General features: G+C 53.9%; 1 protein-coding gene across 1 annotated transcript in view; it reads right to left on the bottom strand.

The window, feature by feature from the left end:
- Window positions 1–20,705, bottom strand: part of LOC119105621 (prolactin regulatory element-binding protein-like) — a 44,551-nt gene that overhangs the window by 11,280 nt on the left and 12,566 nt on the right. The window contains 2 exon segments of the mRNA XM_037229080.1: window positions 2,175–2,291; window positions 3,652–3,773. Of these exon segments, the coding sequence (XP_037084975.1) occupies window positions 2,175–2,291; window positions 3,652–3,773 (239 nt within the window).

The raw sequence follows: 20,705 nt of genomic DNA on the forward strand, positions 1-20,705 counted from the left end.
CCAGTTGGGGGGGGGGGGGGGGGGGGGACGGCGTCAGCCCTTAGCAGATGGGAGTGAGCCATCAGTGCCAATAATGCCTCGCGGTCGTCAGGCCTGCTGTACCACAGCCGTCCGGCCACGGACTGTCGGTTGAGACCGCAACCAAACACGTCCCATGTGTCAAGAGATGGTGTCAGACTTGATGTTGGTGTCGCGGAGGGGGCGCGGGCACGAATAGCGACGCCAGAGCATGGTTCATGTAGAAAAGACCCCTGCCGTTCGTTTCCCCTGTCATGGCAGACAGGGAGGAAATGTGGCTTGGAAATTTTTATGGAGGACTGGTGGTGCGTGGTCTGAAGTCCCTGACGGAACAAATTATGCATGTATCTTGCACTTTTTCCGTATCGACCGACTTCGTATTAAAACCGCTTCTTGTGCCACCTCTCGGATGGTCGTCTCGATAGCCACACGGCGCGTAAGGCGTGGCGGCTATTATATATGTGCCGATGCTCTTGCACAGGTTTTGTCTGCAAGTACATGTCCCTGTTAATGCCTCGCCATTGCACCCAAGTTTGCCCTTCCTGACCGAAAATTATTGCATTGTAGGTGGGTCAGATTGGTCGAACATCCCAGCACCTGAGCTACGACGCAACAGAAAACCGTCTTACGGTTCGGCGGGGCGTGTGCGGTGTTGTGTGGCGTGTGCGGCGACGTCACCTCACCCCGGGGGACGGCGCTGAGCCGCCACGGTCGATCCTGACACGTGCCGGGTTGGGGGGCTCCGTTTGAATAGCGGGGTTAGGTCTAGACTGCGGCGTGCGACGCCGCGGCCGAGGCTCACGTGACGCGACCGAACTCGGGCCCAGTTTGGGGAGGGGGCCGAGCACAAGCTTCCAGCGAATCACCGACGTCGTCTGACTGAGACGACGCTGCCTATTGCAGGTGGGTCATAGCTAGATTCGTGGGACTCTGGTACACTTACTTGCGTTACTTGATTTCGATCATCGACCACTGAACAGCTTCGCTTCACTTCACTTTCCCTACTTGGCGTAGGGAAAGTTAGGAACTAGAGCACGCTTATCCGCTGAACCGACAGCACTGGCTTGTCGACGGTATTGGGCCACACTGACCTCGTCTCTGACAAATCATTTTTGACCATCGAATACTTGCAAAATAGCAACCGTACGCTTCTGGGACAAACAGTATGAAAACAGAGCCTTTGCGTATCTCTGGCATAACAGCTCAGTTCGTGTAAGATTCAACAGAAGCGGAAAAGTTAAAAAGTTCCTTCCAAAACTGATGACAGAAGGCATGGGGTGTTTAAGAGTAGCGCGCCAGAGATCACATGAGTGCGATGTCCGCGATCAGCAGCCGCGCACACATCAAGGGGATTGGTGAGGCGAGGTGGAGCAGCTGGACAGAAGAAGGCCAATGCGGTTTGACCTTCATTTTTCGTCGTCACGTGCATCAACGAAGCACAGCATCATCACCAGGCTGTCATGAAGCCTGACAAAAAAACGAATAAAGGAACGTCTTTTGCGTTCGCCCCCAGTGTTAAATCCAAAACGTACAGCCTCTTGAGTCATATCATATGTATATCAAGTGGAGTGTTGCTTCTCGCCATGTTGCGTAGTGCATCTAACATTTAGTGCGGTTCCAGTCGACGCAGTCGCATAGCATGTCGGTTCTAAGATGCATTTGGTACACAGGGGGATCAGCTTCATTTGCGCGGGTTTGAGTGATAATGTAGTTATGTGTATGTGTATGTGGTTATTGCTGACGGTGAAATGGGAATATTCTCTAACGCGACATGCATGATCGTACCTTCCTACTTTCCAAGAAATATGGTGCCCGTTGTGGAGCTCGACGCTGGCAGCATGATGCACATGTTGCAGGTCACGTGGTGTATGTGAATTGCCCCGGGGTTTCGATTTGAGGGGCGTGTCAGCAGGTGGATGTCAATTCCACCTCTGCACAGTATGAGTCATTGTTTCGCATGGTGCATTTTTAAGCGGGTAAAAAAATGTAGCATGGTTCCTGCTCCTTAAATGACATAACGAAACATAAACATCCATCTGCCGGGTTTGGCGCAAATAGACAGAAGTGACTGGCTTAACGATGATATATGCTGATGATAAGCGTTATAGTATATAGGCAACGCTGCCGGCCCTGTCTTACACGGCTGCTTGTCTTACCTTTTGCTTGTCGCGCATAGAGCCGCGGCCCAGAATGGCCATCTTCGTCATGGTTTCCTCCTGAAGTCGCTTGAGAGAGTTTCCCTTGGGGCCGAGAAGTTTGCCCACAAAATTGAACTGAAATAGACGCAGATTGTAAGAGAAGTAAATCTAAATAATGGCAGCGAAGTTCCGAACTTCAGCGCTACGGAAGGAGAGGCGGACAGCGTGACGGAAAAACAAAAGTTTAAGCAGAGCATTTCACTATCACTTGGCTTGTTTGACGACCGCTAATGACCGTACTTGGAAACTTCGGACTGTGACCCTCATTCTAGCAGGATCAAAACACCACCCGAATGTGTGAACTTTTGATTACTACTGCTCCTTTGAATATATCTGGAGCCAAAAACATACGTTTACGTCTTAGCAATCCTAAGATGCTCCGTTTGGAGATGCAAATATTTGTTTCGAAGGATATCACTGTGACCCAGATGATCACAGAGTTAAGCGTGGTGCGTGTGACCTTGTTGCATGGGCCACGACACCACAACGCGTGTGTGATCGTGTCGTATGTACCACGACACCACACATCGAATCAAACGTCCGTATCTCAGTATTTGCCTGTCATTGCTCACTCCTGAATAAAACTTCGCATCGCATGTGTCAAGTCTAAAGGACGTGTGACGTTTTAGCATCTTGTTCGAGATATTGAATAAGGTCACCGCGCAATCACTCATCGAAGCCAGCCGGCACCGTGACTGAAATTGCGAGCAGCCCTTTTTGCAATGGTCCGACTGCGGTGAACATTTATTCAGATGCTACAACACCTCAAATAGCACGCCGTCGTTGTCACAGCATCCTGATATACGACGCATGAATGGGTGGCCATCAGGATCTCATACCCGACTTATGAGAACAAATAACACAGGGCAAGCCCAGATTGTGTTTTCATGTCGAAATATTTGGATTTTTTATTTGGCGTGAGAGTATGTGTGGTCCTAATGTAGGCCTGCTTTCAGATATATAGTCTGCTCTTCTTGATAGCCTTCTCTTCTTAATGTCAATGAACAGAACCGGCCTGAATTTCTCCCTCTTGGTAACTTCGACTGCGTCTTCGATCTCAGTCAGAAGCGGTGGACACTCCACGTGTTGATAGGTGCGCTTACGTCTTGGCTGGGATATTTATCGCCCTGGCACAGGTCCCAGAGCGAAGGGAATCATTTATCGCGACTGAGAGTGATGACGGACCGCCAAGTCTGGACCCAGAACCACCGGTCCCTTCACCCCCGAAAACTGGCCAGCAATAGCACAGCAAAGTGTGTGTCACTACAGATGGCTAGCACACAATTACGCTTATGGCATCGATCTCACCCAACATTATGCACAAAGTAACAGCGATGGGCACGGCCAGCAATGAATACTTCCTATTCCGCCCTCAGAACAAACTGTAGGAAATGAGAGCATCAGCGCGCTTGCTCGCGCCGGCGCTACCACTTGCCTTGGGGTGCTCTTTGACCGGTACCACCACCCTGCTGCTGATTCGCAAGGACTTCTCCTTCGTGACATCGACCATTTTTCTGTCGTCGCGCCAGATCCGTCCCGTTTGGAAGCGCTCAATCTCTGCGAACAGAATCAGAACAATAAGGTTATCTTTGTCGGATTCCAATCACATCGAATGTGACGTCAATTGGGAGGCGCTCGTCGGGCCCATGCGATCGATCCTCACAACCATTCTGGGGACGGTCGGCCGGAGCGAACCGGCGCCGTCTCCGGTTCCGGCCGCAGCCGCGCCGTCCGCTGAGGCAAGGGACCGCTGACGTCACCTCCAAACGGCCGGCTCCGGGAGATTACGAGCGCGTCGCGTGACAGCGAGCGAGCAAGACACTTCCCACGCAAATCATGCTGTGACCCAATCCGGCAGATCGCCGTCATTCACCTGGCACGCCAGTTATCGCTCGGCGCATTCCGACTCTCAGCGAGCCAAGGGGTACGCCCGTTCGAGTGAGATGGCGGACGTTCCGCGGGAGCACAGCACCGACGTCAGGCGGTCGCAGATCGGCTCGACCAGGCTCGGCCCGGGGCCGGGCGGCGGACGGCGGCGGCGTCGATCGGCCGCCGCGGGGATTCCGCCGGCGCGCCGACGGCGGCCGATCGGTGGGATCGGCTCCGATTCGATTGGCGGTGCCAGCCGGCGCCTATCGCGGTGCCATTAGCCGCACAATTACCGCCGCCGCCGTATTGTCGGAGAACGGACGAATCATCGCCGGCGGCGCAACGCTAACGGGCGCGGGTCACGACACGGCCGCGCGCTGCCGTCATTACGGCGCGGCCGCGAGGCGACCGGCCGGTACCGCGCCCCCGGCGACCGCCCCCTCCCCCCCCCCCCCCCCCCCCCCGCCACAGCCGTCCGATTGACTCTCGTGTCCCGCTCTGAAGTTTGCCGCCGGTTCGGCCGACCGGCGTTTGACTCCGTTGGCTGTCCGGGACCGACGGGTTTGTGACTGGTGCTGGCACGATTTCTCAAGTTGGGCTGAAACAAATGGTGACGGTGTCTCCGCTGTCTGATGATTGTAAACGGAGCATCTTAAATCCAGTTTTCCCATGCAGCCCCAGGTGGCATGCCAACCTTCGCTGTCAATGGAGGCGGGGGGGGGGGGGATCCTTGTTTCTATCCCTCGACGGCGCCCCGCCAATCGGTCCCTTTAGTCACATCACGTGACACGTGGCCCCTGAGCTGATGGCGTAGCCTCTGAGCATGACACGCCCGTCGTCAGCTGCTGAACAGCGGCTGCTGCTTCGGCGTGGCCAGCTCAGCTCCGTCAGGTGACTTAAGCGGCAGAAAAATTGGAGCCGCTTAGCTCGGCCGTCATGTTAAAAGAGCGAATGTGGACCCGGCCAGCCCACGGGACTATCCAAGGCATGCGGCGCTTCCGAGAGCTTAGGGCTGGATGTAACCGAACGAATGGTCGCGTACGCTACATTGCACCCTGTCCATGTTGTGAACGGGTTAATCTTGAATGAGCATTCTGTTTGCCGGCATGGCCGCGTCAAGCTAACCAAAGCTAATCCTGACGCATGCGTCGTTCCACATCGCCGGTCGAGCTTGGACGTGATCGGACATCATCGGAAAATCGGAAGGCTGAGGATAACTGGCACATAAAATGCGAGGTAATCGACCAATGTCCTCATTAGTATTCACTTTGCGTTGCTGTTCTACAGGTGTGCGGTTTCTGTCACCATCGTGTGTCATGCTAGTGATGTTCAGGTTATTTGTCTGTTTGAATTGCCGGCAATGCCGAATTACGACATTGCCGGTATTCCAGCTTTCACCTTATCGGGTGGTCACCAAATATGCACGTCATTGTGAGTGCCACTTGAGTTTTAGAGGTGCTGAGGCCATATGGCGTCGCCTGCCTTCCACCTCGGCAGAATGGCCGGTCAAATTGGTACGCCAAACGTCTCGTTAAATGACTTGCCTTGAATATGAGTCTGCCATCTTCTGATGGGTCTGCTACGAAACATATGACAGCAGCAAACCGCTGGGAAGGTGAGGACCCTTACTGACGTTATCGTCTGCCCTCTAAATTGCCTTGCTGTTTTGTCGTGGCCAAAGCTTTTCATAAATGTAAATTGTGTGGCAATCGAAGAATCGTCTTAGTCCTGAGAATACTAATGAACCTCATCTTGATCTAAGATCGGTTTTCAGCAACTACCAAACCTCTCTAATAACCCGTGGGCTGGGTTCCACGGCCACGCATACAGCACTCGTACCACCATTACTTAACTCCTAAGGACCAATTCATTCAAAATTATGCATAACTTGACAGCTTTAAAAACGCCTGGCTAAAAGTGACTCCCAACTCACAAAATGTTGCATAACACGAACCATCGCCTCCCTCCACCCAGCCCACTGCCCGTAGGTGCCGCGTCACACCGCACCGAGTGGTGACGGTTTCCACGGCCGGCTGCAGCGGCCGAGTTTGCGCGGCTGACGTGACTTCCAACGGCCTGGAATGGGAGGCTCGCCCCTCGAGCAGACATTTCCCAGTCACGTGACGGTCGCGGCCCGCAAAATGGCTCAATGCAGCCAGCCAACCGCGATCGCACGCTGGCTTCCGTGACTGTGGGGGCAAACCATCCGCTTGTGATAGCTCGCGCGTGCTTCGCGCCTTTCGCGGCAGAGGGGGACGCCCTCTGACCGGCTCTGAGCAGAGGCATTCAACAGTCTGCGAACCAGATCGCTCTTGACATGGCCAGGTCGCACCCTTCCATGCTAAGCCAACTGGTCCGATGTTTCTGGGGACTAAACCGCCCGTGACCAGCCCGGTCCTGCGTGTTCCTGCAGATTAGCCGCTGGACTCCAGTCCGGCACCACCTCCTCGGAGATCACGGCACACCCAATGGTGGATCAGTTTGAACCCCTCTGCCACAGTTATGAGAAACGCAAGCACCTGGGCCTTGCCATTCGGCGATTCCAAATACAGAATTGTCCATGTGTTCACATTTTGTTCAGTTGATGGACTTTGCGGCGCGGAATGACTCGCGCATTTACTTTACCGTTCAATCACCGAACTTTTCGTTAGGAATCATCAGGTAGCCTCTTATTGACTTAGTGTGTAGCCCATGGTGTCCAACTTAATATCCAAAGCAAAGATAAGCGACTGTTCCGCCGTGTTTTTTTTTTTGCTTGCATCCAATTCAGCATACTTTCGAAATAGGATATTGCATTGTCCATGCCATATCCTATTTCAAAGTATGATCATTGCGGAATAGCCAGACCATTAGCCAACATTTCATCTGAATTAGACGCTGATAAGCTCATAGGTCTTTGAACAGATCAACATGCCAGGCTCCTCTAAGGTGACCTAACATATTGTTTGTATTCATATGCCATGGACAAATCAATCCAACATTAAACACTGATGTATTTTGCTGTATGTCACCTCTTTTCCCAGCCGTAATCATGTGTGTGACAGAGCACCAGTTTGGTCGACAGTATCGGTGAGACACGCTGTGCGCATGGGGCGAATGATCCCTGACACATGTGAGAGTTATCCGTTGCTATCATGTAAACGCGGCCTAAAAACAAGTCAACGGACAGCTTCGACAACTGATGCAGGTGCTAATTCGCGAATACCACAGTTTAAACCGAATAATTCAAAGTGACGGTCACGGTTCTGGTCAGGGTGCCCAATTCTAGAAGATAAAATTGGTGGAGTTGCAATGAGCCACGGTTTTGACAAATGTGACCAAGGTACAGCAAGACCGCAGGTAGGTTGGAGGTACATTGGTCAGAACAAACGGGTCTAAACAGCTGTGCAGTTTTTTCATTTCAGATCGGTGCCAGAAAAGGCGAACTGTCCGCTTCCTGGTCGATTGCTGGCGCAGCTCTCAGTGGGACAGCTTTCCGTTCCGCTTACGAATTGCAATCGGTTCATTCACGCACGCTGTGAAGTTGGTTTCACATTTCATTTCCTTTGGTTGTTGAGACCTGATGTTAATCCTGAAAAAGCGCCCCAAGGCGGGCGACTCCATTGTTGCACGCGTGTGCGTACGACCATCTGCACACATCAACCAAAGCTTTTGCCAACGCCATTTCCGCTTTCTCCTCCGATAGAATCTGCTAATTTCATATCGCTGCAACGCTGCGGCGTCGAGATCTGAGCCCAATTTCGAGTATGTTTCTGATGCCTTTCGCAAGGTATTTCATGTTGATCAAACACGATAGGTAGAGTTGTGGTGAAGTTGCAATATTGTAGGGAAATCCCGCCCAATCAAAACATTTGCATGTCAGTGCTTGATAATGCATGCAGCACTACTCACATATAACTGACCTTCATGTTACGGAGAACTGCACGGACCTGCCATCAGTGGTTGTAATAATATCATATTTTGGAAAGTGCGACAGCTGGGCCGGGCGGAGCCGCTAATTCGTTTTTCATAGTTCAGTTGAGACGCGTTAGGCCGGTGGCCTCCTTTGAAATGAACATATGGAGATGCCAGTTTATACACATGCTGGCCATCAAAAGTCCAATGCAATCAACAATTTAATGCAATTCTAGGGCATTGGTGCACGTATTTCTCCAGTGTTGCCGCTTTTGAAATGTTTTCAAGGCGCAAGTACGCTGTTTCCACCCGTTAAGCCTGCGGTGTTGTGCTACGCCGCGCTGGAGTTACCACCGTTGTACAAGGCCGAACTCCTTGTTCAGCGGTGCAGCATATCCATAACTGTGCAGGCGGCGACCCAGCTCACTTCCCGCCTGCTTGTGCTGCCCTCTGCGACCGACGAAAGGCCGCCAAAGACACTCACAGCAAGTTTAACAACGGGTGCAACAGGAGCAAGCCGTCCGATACCATTCCGAAACAGCAGATGTGGCGCTCGATAGGCCGCTTCGCTGAAAAGTGGCAACGAGAACCTTCAAAAGGTTCAAAACTTTCAGAAAGTCTGAGAGGACCTCCGAAAGCCGTTACACCACAATTGTGTTATACATTAGACGAACCATTTGTTGAAATTACATTGAAATTAAAGCGTCCGCTAAGCAAACTTTACTAGCTGCGGTACTGAAGTGGTTTGAGACACGAACTAGTTCTGGCCATTTGGCCGAACGGTGCTGAGGCGTCCGTGCCGTGTCGTGCCGTGCCGTGCAATGCTGTGACGCGACCGGTCATGACGGGATCTCCTAACTGGACGAAGGGATCGGCTTTGATTCAGCTCAAACCCAGTAATTGTTATTCACATCTTGTGGTTCCGCGTTCTAGCCATTCCAACACTGCGGGAGTGAGGGGCATGCTAACAAGACGATGCAGAGTAAAATACATATGCAGTAATATGTGAGGCAGTAATACGTGAGTAATATGGTATAACCTCGTTTTACCTGGACAACAACCAGTAGGTTAAAGGCTTCGTTTCCCGCCTTAAAGCACAGACAACAAATCAAGCACATCCAAATGGAGCAAAAAGTCACAGAATCTGAAGATCATTTGATAGGCATATGGAACTAGTGCCCCACAAAATGTGTCCACACAGAACATCGTGATAGTTGCTTGTACCTTTAAGGCCCGCCTACGCAATACTTTAATAGATCAGACGCCTTCAAAATGTCATACATATACGCGGCTCGAGCACACAGCTTAAGTACCATTAAGGTCAGGCCATCAACAGCCTTCTCGGAAGGGCGACGAACCTTCATCGCAGCGTCGCGTCGCCAGTTCCATCGGTGCATCCCCAATTCCGAACCCGACAATAAATCGTTACCTCGACTCCGGTGGGGCGAATAGACACGTGGTGCGAGTTGAGTGGCCGCGCTCAAAGGAAGGGCTAATGACAGAGCTCGGTCGGAACGGGGGTGTCTCTGCCGCCGCCTGTCGTGTTACGCACGCTAATGACAGGGCTCGAGGGAGTGCTTCGCCGCCATCGTCAGAGCGGAGGACAGCCGTGTGACCCCGCCGCCCCGCCCGCTGTCCGCCCGAGTTCTGGGACCCTCTGATCCATGTGACACTAAGTTTGGGCCGGCTGTGAGATCCCGGGGACACGGGGCCACCCGGGACCACCACAACACTTTATCGGTGACCGCCGGCCTCTCGGTCCGGCCCCCGACGGCGTCTCTCACTGGTTTTCAACTTATCCCCGCCCAGGCCGCCCCAGGCCGGTGCTGCGCCTGGTGCCGCTGACCCGACTGGAGCCGATGCCGCAGTCCCCGTGACTCGGCTGGAGCTGACGCCGCAGTCCCCGTGACCTGACTGGAGCCGGTGCTGCAGTCCCCGTGACTCGGCTGGAGCTGACGCCGCAGTCCCCGTGACTCGGCTGGAGCTGACGCCGCAGTCCCCATGACCTGACTGGAGCCGGTGCTGCGGTCCCCGTGACCCGCCTGGAGCCGGTGCCGCAGTCCCCGTGACTTGCCTGGAGCCAACGCTGCATCCTCCCTGACCCGCGCCGGGTGTCTCATTGCCGGCCAGATTGGCCGCCGGCGGCGTGAATTAGAGCCGCGCCGTGAGCGATGCCGCCCATCGACGCGCCAGCGTGTCAACGCCGCCGACCTCCCGACGCCTCCGATGCATATGAATGCGCGGCCGGCGGCGGCAAGCCGAGCGCCGCGTCGGCCGCACCCGCGCCAGCCAAAAATACCGCGAGTCAACAGGCGCGGCCGGACGCGACTGCGGCGCCGCGGGCGGTGATGATCGGCTCGGGCCGCAGGCGCGTCGAAGTCGGCCGGCTTCATCCGCCCCGCGCGCGCTCGCGGTCGCCGGCCTCTGCGCTTGGAGGCGGGAGCGGTTAACAGAGCGGGATCTTCGCGTGGCTCGGTGCGAGTTAAATGCGACGAAGCGCGTCGCAGCGAAGTGGGACGCCGTTGGATGTTTAGCGGAGGTGCGGAGAAGCCGGCTGTCATGGCCCACCGCCTCATGGTCGCCGCAGAGGCCGCGGCGGCAGCACGCGGCGCCGCCTCCGGCGCCCCGCTGAAGGCGGCCAGCTTGTTTGGACTCCGGGGTGGTCCCGGATGCCACCGTCGGTCGCCGGCGCTGCGACAGCGCAGCTCGGCTTGCTGTTAACGCGCCGCGTGTTTGGACAATCTGGCGCTGTTTATTTGCCGAGCCGTGCACCTGTTTGGCAGCACAGGCCACGCTGACGCACGCTTGTCCGGCGATTAGGGGCTGCGTTCGTTTGAAGCAGCCGAGCGACCCAATGTGTAAATATTGCAGATGACAAGCGCAGGTGACATATGTTTTTTCGTCACGAGTTCAGCTAACAGTCACGCGACGGCTGATGAGTCCGTTTGGTTGTTGACCAAGCCGTTGCGTCAGACTCATGACTGTGGGACTTCCCGCGAGTCCCAATAACACGATGTTCGCTTGCAAGTTGACTTTTGGAGCCAGTCCACCAATAGTTATTTTTTCCAACTGTAGGCCAACTTATCGATTTTCTTGATGCGTGGCTTGGTACCAGTAACATATGGGTTTATTACAAATGCTGTGTTAATTAGACATCATATAATGAGGTAAGTGATGTTAACGGGTGCAGCCAGCCGATATTTTAACACAAACCCCTTCCGTGTTTGTTTGTCCATGCTTTCTGTCCATGTTTGTTAATCCGTGTTTGCTATCACAGGGTGCCTGTGATCATCCAGTTAAGCTATTACAGGCTACCCACGGTCATTCAGTTTAGCTAAACGTAACGATGGGACAAGCTTCAGCGACAAAAAATGCCTCTCTCAGACCGTTCTTGCCAGTTTTAAACTGGCTTTCATCTGCTTGACATCCAACGCGTTAGGGTGCCCCAGGTTTTGCAAAACTTTCCCGTCATTATAACACACAGGAAGGGGCAGTGAGTGCACTAATGGTTTCCCGCACCATGGCCTGCTTTCAGTTAACTAAATATAGTAATAATTGACCAAACCAAGAGTATATAGGCACAACAGCCGAATGAAATGAGAATCAAATATTTTGATTTTTGTCAAACAAACTTCAACCGTCGCACTGGCCGGGCTCCGCGAACTGGCGGGTTGGTTGGGCAGATGCTGCCGCTCCCTTCCCAACACATGCACATACACTGCTATCCCGGGACAGGATAGACATAAGGGGAAGAACGAAGCATTGTTAGGTGGACTATGCAATTCTGACCGGCTCTCATTTAGCTCATATCCTAATTTGAGGTCAAACCCAGGGTCATATTCGGTTATTTGACATAACTTTTTGCTTGTATATAATCAAGCCAGAGGTCACCTCTGTCATAGAGGCGGTAGTGCACGCATCTCTCGCATCTACTCATAAGCCTACCGACACTATCACCGGCTATTCCTTGTTGGTGACGTCACACATCCCTATGACGTCACCCGATGGCGCCGAAGGTTCCACCGCCTAAGTTTAGACCAGTAAAATTTATGAGATTCGGCACAGGACGTATGGGTAACTTCTGATATACTTGATGCCGGCGTCTTCCTAATTGGATTTGACGTCACGCACCTGGCTTACGCCAATATTTGGCAGCCGGTTGATGGCTTCATTTGCTCCCGTTTCACAACAAACCAGCCTGGCTAATGCATTACTGATGCCCTTGCGGCGAGCTCTAAATGCTATCCACATTTCTAGGATGTGTCAGCGTCAGCGCAGAGCTTGCTAAAGTGCGGGAGGCGGTCGCCGCGCCGAGCCCATCAATCCACACACCTCGTTGCTCGCACGGCAGCAGCTTTCACCCTCCCTGACCGCCAATGGGCCCCCAGAGCACCAGCGGCCCCTCTGCCTCCCCCCCCCCCCCGCTCCGCGCCCGGTCGGACCGGAATAAACAGTTCAATAGCGCCGATGACGAAGCGACGTATGGACGACTGGGGTGGTTGTGGGTGCGCGACCGGAGCGACGGGCGGCGGCCGAGTCCGCCCGAAGCGAGCATGGCACTCCGCGGAGCCGAGGCCAGAGGCGGAGCTCGGACGGCGGAGACGGCTGCCGCACAGGCGGCGGCAGACTCAGCTGCTGGTGGCGCCAGAACACTGACATCGGAAGGCCCTTAGAGAACTGAAGTCAACTTCACAGGGATTGCCCGGTGGGTGACGGGAAGCCTCTCTGCCTCTCGAAGTACACAAAACTTTGAACGATAGGGCGTGAATGGGAGGCAAAAAGCTAGAAAGAGTGACACAAATAGAGAGAGAGAGAGAGAGAGAGAGAGAGAGAGAGAGAGAGAGAGAGAGAGAGAGGAGAGAGAGAGAGAGAGAGAGAGAGAGAGAGAGAGGAGAGAGAGAGAGATGAAGAGAGGAGAGAGAGAGAGAGAGAGAGAGGAGGAGAGAGAGAGAGAGAGAGAGAGAGAGAGAGAGAGAGAGAGAGGAGAGAGAGAGAGAGAGAGAGAGAGAGAGAGAGAGAGAGAGGAGAACGGATGGAGAGAGAGAGAAAGAGAAAGAAAAATGGGAGAGGACAAGAAAGAGAAGATAAAAACAGGGAAAGGAGAGTGAGAGAGATGGCTCTTTGAAATATTTCTACTCAGTTGCAATCAGCATATCTTTCATTTCAAAATATCTTTAAATCAGTGGTGGTAATATGAGGCAGATGAATGTGTTGAATCCAGGACGATCGGCCAAGGCGCCATCAATTAAGAAATAGACAACCTTGCTGGAAAACGATCCAAAAGGTGTCTGTTTTGTACCAGTGCTCCTCCGGAAGCAGCGTGCCTTCAGTGTATCCCACATTGACAGCGGTCCCCAAAGAGCCTTTGAGATGCAAATTCGTGATCCAATAAAACTCGACCGAATGCATAGCAGCCGTTCCCACGTCGCTTCGGGTGTCGGCCGCCAAACCCAATACAGACGTGCCACGGCGTCAGGCGAAAAAGGTGACCCCATTAGAAAACCAATGAACATGCAAACGACCCACCTCAGCGAGCCAATGGAGCGCGTGCCTCGCGCGGCCGACGAGCCTGCAGGCTGGAGTGCCGGCAGAACGGCCTAGTGGCGCCATCTGCGCTCGCACGGCACTGCCAGCCTAGGCTACTGGCGGATTGACAGTGTTGAATCTCTGTCCGCGACGCGCTGCGCCGACGTTCACACGGCCTCGGTCTCGCAGCTCGCCGGCTCCATCACCCGAGGTCCCCCCTTGCCCCATCCCCAAGCGCTGACGTCTCGGTGGACCTGAGCTCTGTCGGCGCGGTGCTGCCGGCCGGCGACGCTGGCTGGAGCCTCCGGCTGGGCGTGGCTCTGCGCCTCACTCAGCGATAGCGCGTGGTCTGATCGGCCCAGCTTCAGCCATTGCCGCCGCTCCCCCCCCCCCCCCCATCCCTTGGCCCCACGACAGCGCCGGCTTGCAACCGACGCAATGGAGCATGCAAGCGATAGGGGCGCTGACGAAGGCGGCTGGTGGCTGGTGGCTGGTGGTGGTTGAATCCATAGCCCAAAGGCACGGCACGGCAGGCCAGTCACGCGGAAAGGGCGCGCTGCCCTTCTGTTGAATTAGCTTCGGCGCCTTATGCCAGATACAAAATGAATGAGCACATGAGCAGCGATTATAAGTGATGCATGCCAAGCCCTGCATGGTAGCCGGAAGGTCGCAGGTTCAGGTTCAGGGGGCAGACTGTGTCAAAGTCCGCATCATTAAACAAGCTTTTCCCAGCTGCAAAGAATATTGCTGCAGCTCCGGTATAGAAAGTTAAGAAAAGCCTTGTTGATAAGCCTTTTTCAACACTTACTGGAAAAGCTAGGCGGAAAAAACAAAAAGGCGGGCGGGACGTATACTTAAAAGCGTTTCCCAGCTCGAGTGTGAGTCCACAAAATGTGAGCCGTGGAAACTCCATCGCTCGCTGAAAATGGCAAGACGTAGTCCAGATCAATTAATTGATCAGTATTGATACAGCATTTCATGAGATGTTTTTTTTTTGCCAGTTTGACCGGGAATTCACAATGTTCAATGTTTGAATGTCTTGAATTGAGTGACATTAATGTGGATGCCGCAGCTGATCATAATACGTAGCGAACATGGGAAACATGCTGGATGCGGGCTTGAAAGTGGTACGTATCGATGATGTGTGTGTGGGGGGGGGGGTGGGGTATGGGTGTGGGTGTGGGTGTGGGTGTGGGTGTGGGTGTGGGTGTGGGTGTGGGTGTGGGTGTGGTGTGTGGGTGTGTGTGTGTGTGTGTGTGTGGGTGTGTGTGTGGGTGTGTGTGTGCGCGCGCGCACTCCCCTACTTTACTTTCCTTTCCATCCGAATAAATATTGGCTCAAGAATTGAAAGGTGGGCTGAAGAGCAAAAACATCTACGCTTCTGAGAGATGCGAGGCTCCCAGAAAGATGCCATACGCTTTCGTTGGCAATGCATTTTCGATTTCATGCCAAGGAAAGTGACTCAAATGTGAGAAAATGACGGCAGTATTTCGTTGCATGTGGCATCGTATTTTCAGCCAATGCAATTTAAGCGATCTTTAGCTGTGGGATTATTCGGCTGCCGCTACGCTGCCAGCATACCGACGCAGCCATGTGGTGATCTATCCGTGAAGGAGAACAACCCTGGGGCCACAAATACCTGCGCCTCACTCAGTCATTGACAGGGCACTTCCTTTTCTTCCTTCTTTCCCGCTTCCCCTCCCCTCCCACGTCCTGCCTCACTTATCCATCCAGCATGCAGTGAGAATGGCACGGGCCCGCGCGAAAAGTGGCGTCAAAGGGGAGCGCTACCAGCTGAATGTAGGAGCAATTACCGCGCTGAGTGGCGCGTCCAGTCGAGCTCGGCGACGCCCGCCGAAGCGCGCGCCGGTGCCGCCCGACCGCCGACGCCGGCACCGCTCCTGCGGCGTCAATCGCCGCCGCCGCGCCAATTAAAGCCGCGTGCCGAGAGGCAGCTTTCGAGCTGACTGCAGGCGTCCAGCGGAGCTCTCGGGCTGACTGCGGGCATTCAGCGGAGTTCTCGGGCCGACTGCAGGCGCTCAGCGGAGCTCTCGGGCTGACTGCAGGCGTCCAGCGGAGCCTCGGGCCGACTGCAGGCGCCCAGCGGAGCCCTCGGGCTGACTGTGGACGTCCAGCGGAGCCCTCGGGCTGACTGTGGACGTCCCAGCGGAGCCCTCGGACTGACTGCGGACGTCCAGCGGAGCTGTGGCCGAGTTACCGTCGACGAGGCGGCTCCGCCGACGGCAGGCCGACCATCGGCACCGACGCTACCCGGGATGGGGGCGCCGCTCCGATGGCTAGACGGCGGTGCTGCGGGTCCGCACGAGACGAGAGGACCGGGCGACCGGCGCCGACATCGGTGTGTCGGCAGTGCCTCATCCCGGCGAGGCTCCGGGTCGGATGCGAGCGGCGCTCGTGGTTGGCGGGATTGCAGGAACACGTTGTGAAATTACAGCGTGTCCCTGTAGGAACTCGATTTCCAGAAGGAAGATGGTGGGAAGTCACGTTGGCTAGAATTGGGTTTGTGCCCACACACTTACGCTTGCAGGCATTAAATTGGCTTGAGCTCGTGGGCATACTCATGGAACTACATATGTGTGCACTAGCCTGGATTACAAGTATTCGGGATAGATATAAGGTCGGGTCACGGCAAGTTACCTGCAGTTGTTTCGACGCCTCCTTCCTGGTGATCGCCACAAACTCAGTGATTGATAAAGACGATGAGCCAGAACCACGCGGTGGCTTTTGGGCGTGGTTACTTTCTCCTTAAGCCTGTTGCGCTCGCAAAAAAACTGGCGTTTATGCCAGCGTGACTTTCCCTTATTCTGATTCCACGGGCAATTCAAACGACAGACCTAACTAGACAGTGATGGAGACGACGATACAGGTCAGTGAATGTAGCGAGCGCAGGTTTGCCGCCTCCAGACAAGCACGACGTCGGCATCCTGAACATCCTCTCAAATAACGGCACGTCATACATGTGCTCTATTCGACCATTAATGCATGCCGGTCTCAGCAGGTAACGACAAACATGCCAGCAAGATGACAGTGCAAGCTCAGCGTGAAAGCACACGCCACACACGTTGCGTCCTAAGGGTAAATCATGGGAAGTTCGTTGGAAAAGGATTCGTATGAAGTCCAGCGGTCAGGCAGGAACAGTGACGACACACGACTCGTCCCGGCGAATCAAGCCCCGTTAAGCGGACACGCGGATGGGTAGCCAGCCCAAGCTCAACACCGGACTCTGTCGCGACTCAAACCGGGGCTGGCAACCGGTCGGCGGATGACGGACCCGGATGGGCCTAGAAGTCAGCTTGCCAGTCGCTCATGGGCTTAACATTGCGCCCACGTCCTTTTGAACATTAGAGGGATCGTTGCCGCATAGCGTACCTCAGCTTAACTTGCACAGACTGACCAGGATTACCTCGACAAATGGAGGTGCCATGCTTTTCACAGAAATAGCACTTCAATCATGTTATGGCTCCTGATTTCACGACGCCTATACATGCTGTGTTTCGAAGCCTGCGGTCTGAAGCCAAGCAGCTTTGACTCATAACATGAGGCCGAATCAGCGTCGGTAATTTGTTCCCCACCAACGGCCTCGCGGGAAGGGTCGAGGCGTAATTTTAGATCGTCACATGCAATCGCCACGGCTATTGCGCTTACGTCTGAAGCCGGCTGATGGACAAAAAGACTCACAGACTTCGCAGTTAAAACGGGCACCTCACACCGAGACGGGAGGGGGGGAGGGGACTGCCATGCACCGGCACCACATGGCTTGGTGCAGCGGGCCGAGCAATGATCCCATGCGCCATCATCCAGCACTTACCAATACAATCCCGAATTGGGCGGTTGCAGAAGAAACTGGAAAGGTCGAGACCTTTCAACCTTTGCCTACCGACGCTCATCTCGATCGGTTTGCGTGATTGTGAGACGCGTGATCAGGGCCTTGTTGGGACTTTCGAGCAAATGTCGAGGCGTTTCACTGTACCACAGAACCGCAGAGCCTCGTGTGGCACTACAAAACGTGTGCTACATTATCCGAAGCTTATGGAAAGAGCGCATCTGGGGTTTGGTGACTCCAAATCGTCTAGAGCGTGTTCCAGATTATGTACGTTCTACTGACTACTGTTTAAATTAGCGTGCACGATGATGTGGGCAACAAAGGCCAACTTAAAGAACTGTGTGGACGGATGGTGTCATTCTGTGAGCAACACGTGCTGATCGTGCATGTGGTGCTGTCAAAATTGTCAAGGCAGGCGGTGCTGATAAAGAACTGCAGACGCACTTAGACGTTTTGTTGGGATAGGAAATTTTGTCACCTGAACGTTTTATATTCCTTTGCTGGTAACCAAACAAACACAAAGTAATCGTCACTACGAAACAAAATCCAAAAGTTGTCAAGTCAGACGCGTTGTCAAAAAAGACTGCAAGCTTTAGCTAGGAGATAAAAACAGTTCTGTTTCCTTTGGACGATGACTTCAATGGACTCCAATGTCTCCAATCTACTCCCATATATGTGGCTGGTCGAATTTTGTCGCTGTCAACGTCAAAACACTGACAATCTGTGATGTGACACGAGTACCCATCCACAGCCTATAAGCATGATGTTGCTGGCGTGTGTGCAAAAGCTGTCTGCTATCAAACCTGGACGCGCGTTGGAAGAAACTGAGGGGACAGCGTGATGTAAGCTGCCGACACAGCGCGTATTCTGCTTTCACTTGAGGTAGTGATTGCGTGGGAACTCGGCAGTAGCCACCGGCAAGTCACGGTGTTGTACCATCACTTGCCTCATTTCACTCCGTGGCTGACAGGAGATCCATGTAGCGGTGGCGTAGCTACGGAGCTATGACGGCTCCTCCCAAACCGGAGGTAGCCGTGCCTGTGCACAGCAGCAAGCCGACAAGCTTTTGTTGTTTCCAGTGAGTCTGCTGTCTCGTTGGGCTGTACACTGCGTAACGTCAGGAACATTAGCTCATGTTCTCGGTGTTCCGCACCGCGCATTGATTCAGCTCGCCTTATCAGCACTCTTTCGGCTGGCTGCACCGGACATTGATCAGCGGAGAAAGATTTGCCGAGGAATTCGAGCCGGACAAACAGTCCAGACGTCGTCTATAGACTGAGCGGTAATGGCGCCATTTAGACGGCCCCCGCCGCCGGCCACCGCCCCCATTCGGGGAGGCGCGCGTTCGGAATACGCATGACGGTCGTATCGCACTGCGGTGGCCGCGCCAGTCGCCATGGCAACGGCTCATCACGACGGCCGCAGCCGTGCCTAATGAGCGGCGTCTTGGAGCCTCCCTCCGAGAACGCCCGTCAAAGGCTCGATCAGCGTCACAAAAGCTTGCCGTGGCTGGCCGGCGGAGATTAACCGCTTGTTTTGGACTTTCGGGCGAAATTAAAATCGTGACTCATTGAATGTGGGCTCAAAGCTGCTTACACGGCTGACTGGAGGCTTAGTGAAACGCTGAGGGCGCAAAGGGCGCTACGAACCAAACGAGTACGCGCCGTTAGTCGGGAGAGGTGTCTCGCCTGAACCATGCCCAGCTCTTATCATGCATCGCTTAGGCATAATGTATTTTTACATGTATTTTAAAGAGATGTGCTTTTGGGGTGGAGCACGTGCACACTTTGCCAGATACATGCGGCAGTTTCGCGTAATTTACAGACAATGTGGCCGCAGGATCATCGCTACAACATGTTGTTAGCTCACTGAAATGAATGTGACAACCATGCAGTGCATGTCTCGTTTCCTGTTTTGTTTTGTTATTTTTCACTAGTATCAATCGATTGCCGTGTTAAGACCGACTCGGTCCGTGTTCGGTCCGAGTTCGCAGCACCGCTCGGAACCCATGCAAGCCGTAAAAGGAAAGAACCGCGCATCGCAGCAACAACACAGCCGACTAACTGGCTCGTAGATTGCGAGAAGCAACCCGTCGTGTTCCGTACACGATTGTTTTGGATGACTCAATTCATCTGTCCCGCCATTCCTGTTTTATCGATACGCATCCCGACGCCACGCAGTGGCTCGGGGGGGGGGGGGGGAGTCAAGCCCATCCATGCATCCGCTGCACGTGACGGAAAGTCATTTGGAGCGAGGCCATTTCGGTCACGTGCTCGTGGACAAGATGCGGCTGGCATAATGGAATTATTGTTCCGGCTGCGTGGCCGCCGCGGCCGCCGTGCCGAGCAGGCGTCTCATTAATTCCCACGGAACCCGGCCTCATCGGGAATTCATTAGATTTTTCCGAGATATGCCAGTTGTTGTGTCCTGATTGAATCGGCCAGGGCGATCGGGCGGAGCAGGAGGCGCGCTGTTGTGCGGCGGTCCTGGCCCAGGTGCGTGCCAGGCGCCCGCCGTGAGCCAGCCACATCTCGGGCGGTTGGAGGGCGAGACTGGTTGTACCTCTCCGCATGCTTGACACCGGAGCGGTAACCTTCTTTGTTCGGCCACTGGGGTGTCATTGCTGGTGAGCCGTTGGAGGAGGAATGTAAGGACGAGCAGGACCACGTCAAGAGATAAAGAACCAAGAGCTTTCAAGAACAAGAACGTACCAGGCTAAATGGTAAGCTCATTGAGCTAACGAATTTCAACGCAAGATGCATGTTTTCTTCTTATGTGTTAGAACGATATTTTACAAAAGTTAAAGGCACGTCAAGGCTACCAGAAAAGCGCTTTCAAAGATTCAAGGATGCTGTGATAAAGTCAGTTCTGTCAATGTCGCTTCGGAGAGTTTGTGAATTCCAGTTCTGGGATTTCTTGGCCATTCAGCTCCCAAACACTTGTCCAAAGTCTCGTGCGCGACTGTCCAGTTGGAAGCTGCTCGAAGTTATCGAGGAGGCAGTCTTAGTACTCCCGGTTTCGTATGAAAAACGAACGCCGCCGGGCCTCAGCAGCGCGCGCCGGAACCGAAGCCAGCGTGTATGAGATGTTACGCAGTTAGTTTGTTGGATCCGAGCAATGGTGCCATCGCGAATCGTAAAAGCTTTCACAGCAACCTGCCAAACGTTTTATCAGATCGGCGACCTTAATAGTTTTTCCACGAAAAACACTTTTTCCAAGAGTTTACGCTGAGCGAAATTTTTCGCAAGATGGTATCGAATATTAAAAGCTGTGTACCATCAATAACATCGTAACATGGCTTAAAATGACTAAATTTCTTGAAGGACTTTGCTTAGAAAGGAATTGTGTTATTGCTG

Source organism: Pollicipes pollicipes, unplaced genomic scaffold, assembly GCF_011947565.3.
Source record: "Pollicipes pollicipes isolate AB1234 unplaced genomic scaffold, Ppol_2.1 Scaffold_6138;HRSCAF=7277_pilon_pilon_pilon, whole genome shotgun sequence".
In the NCBI taxonomy this organism is placed as follows: domain Eukaryota; kingdom Metazoa; phylum Arthropoda; class Thecostraca; order Pollicipedomorpha; family Pollicipedidae; genus Pollicipes; species Pollicipes pollicipes.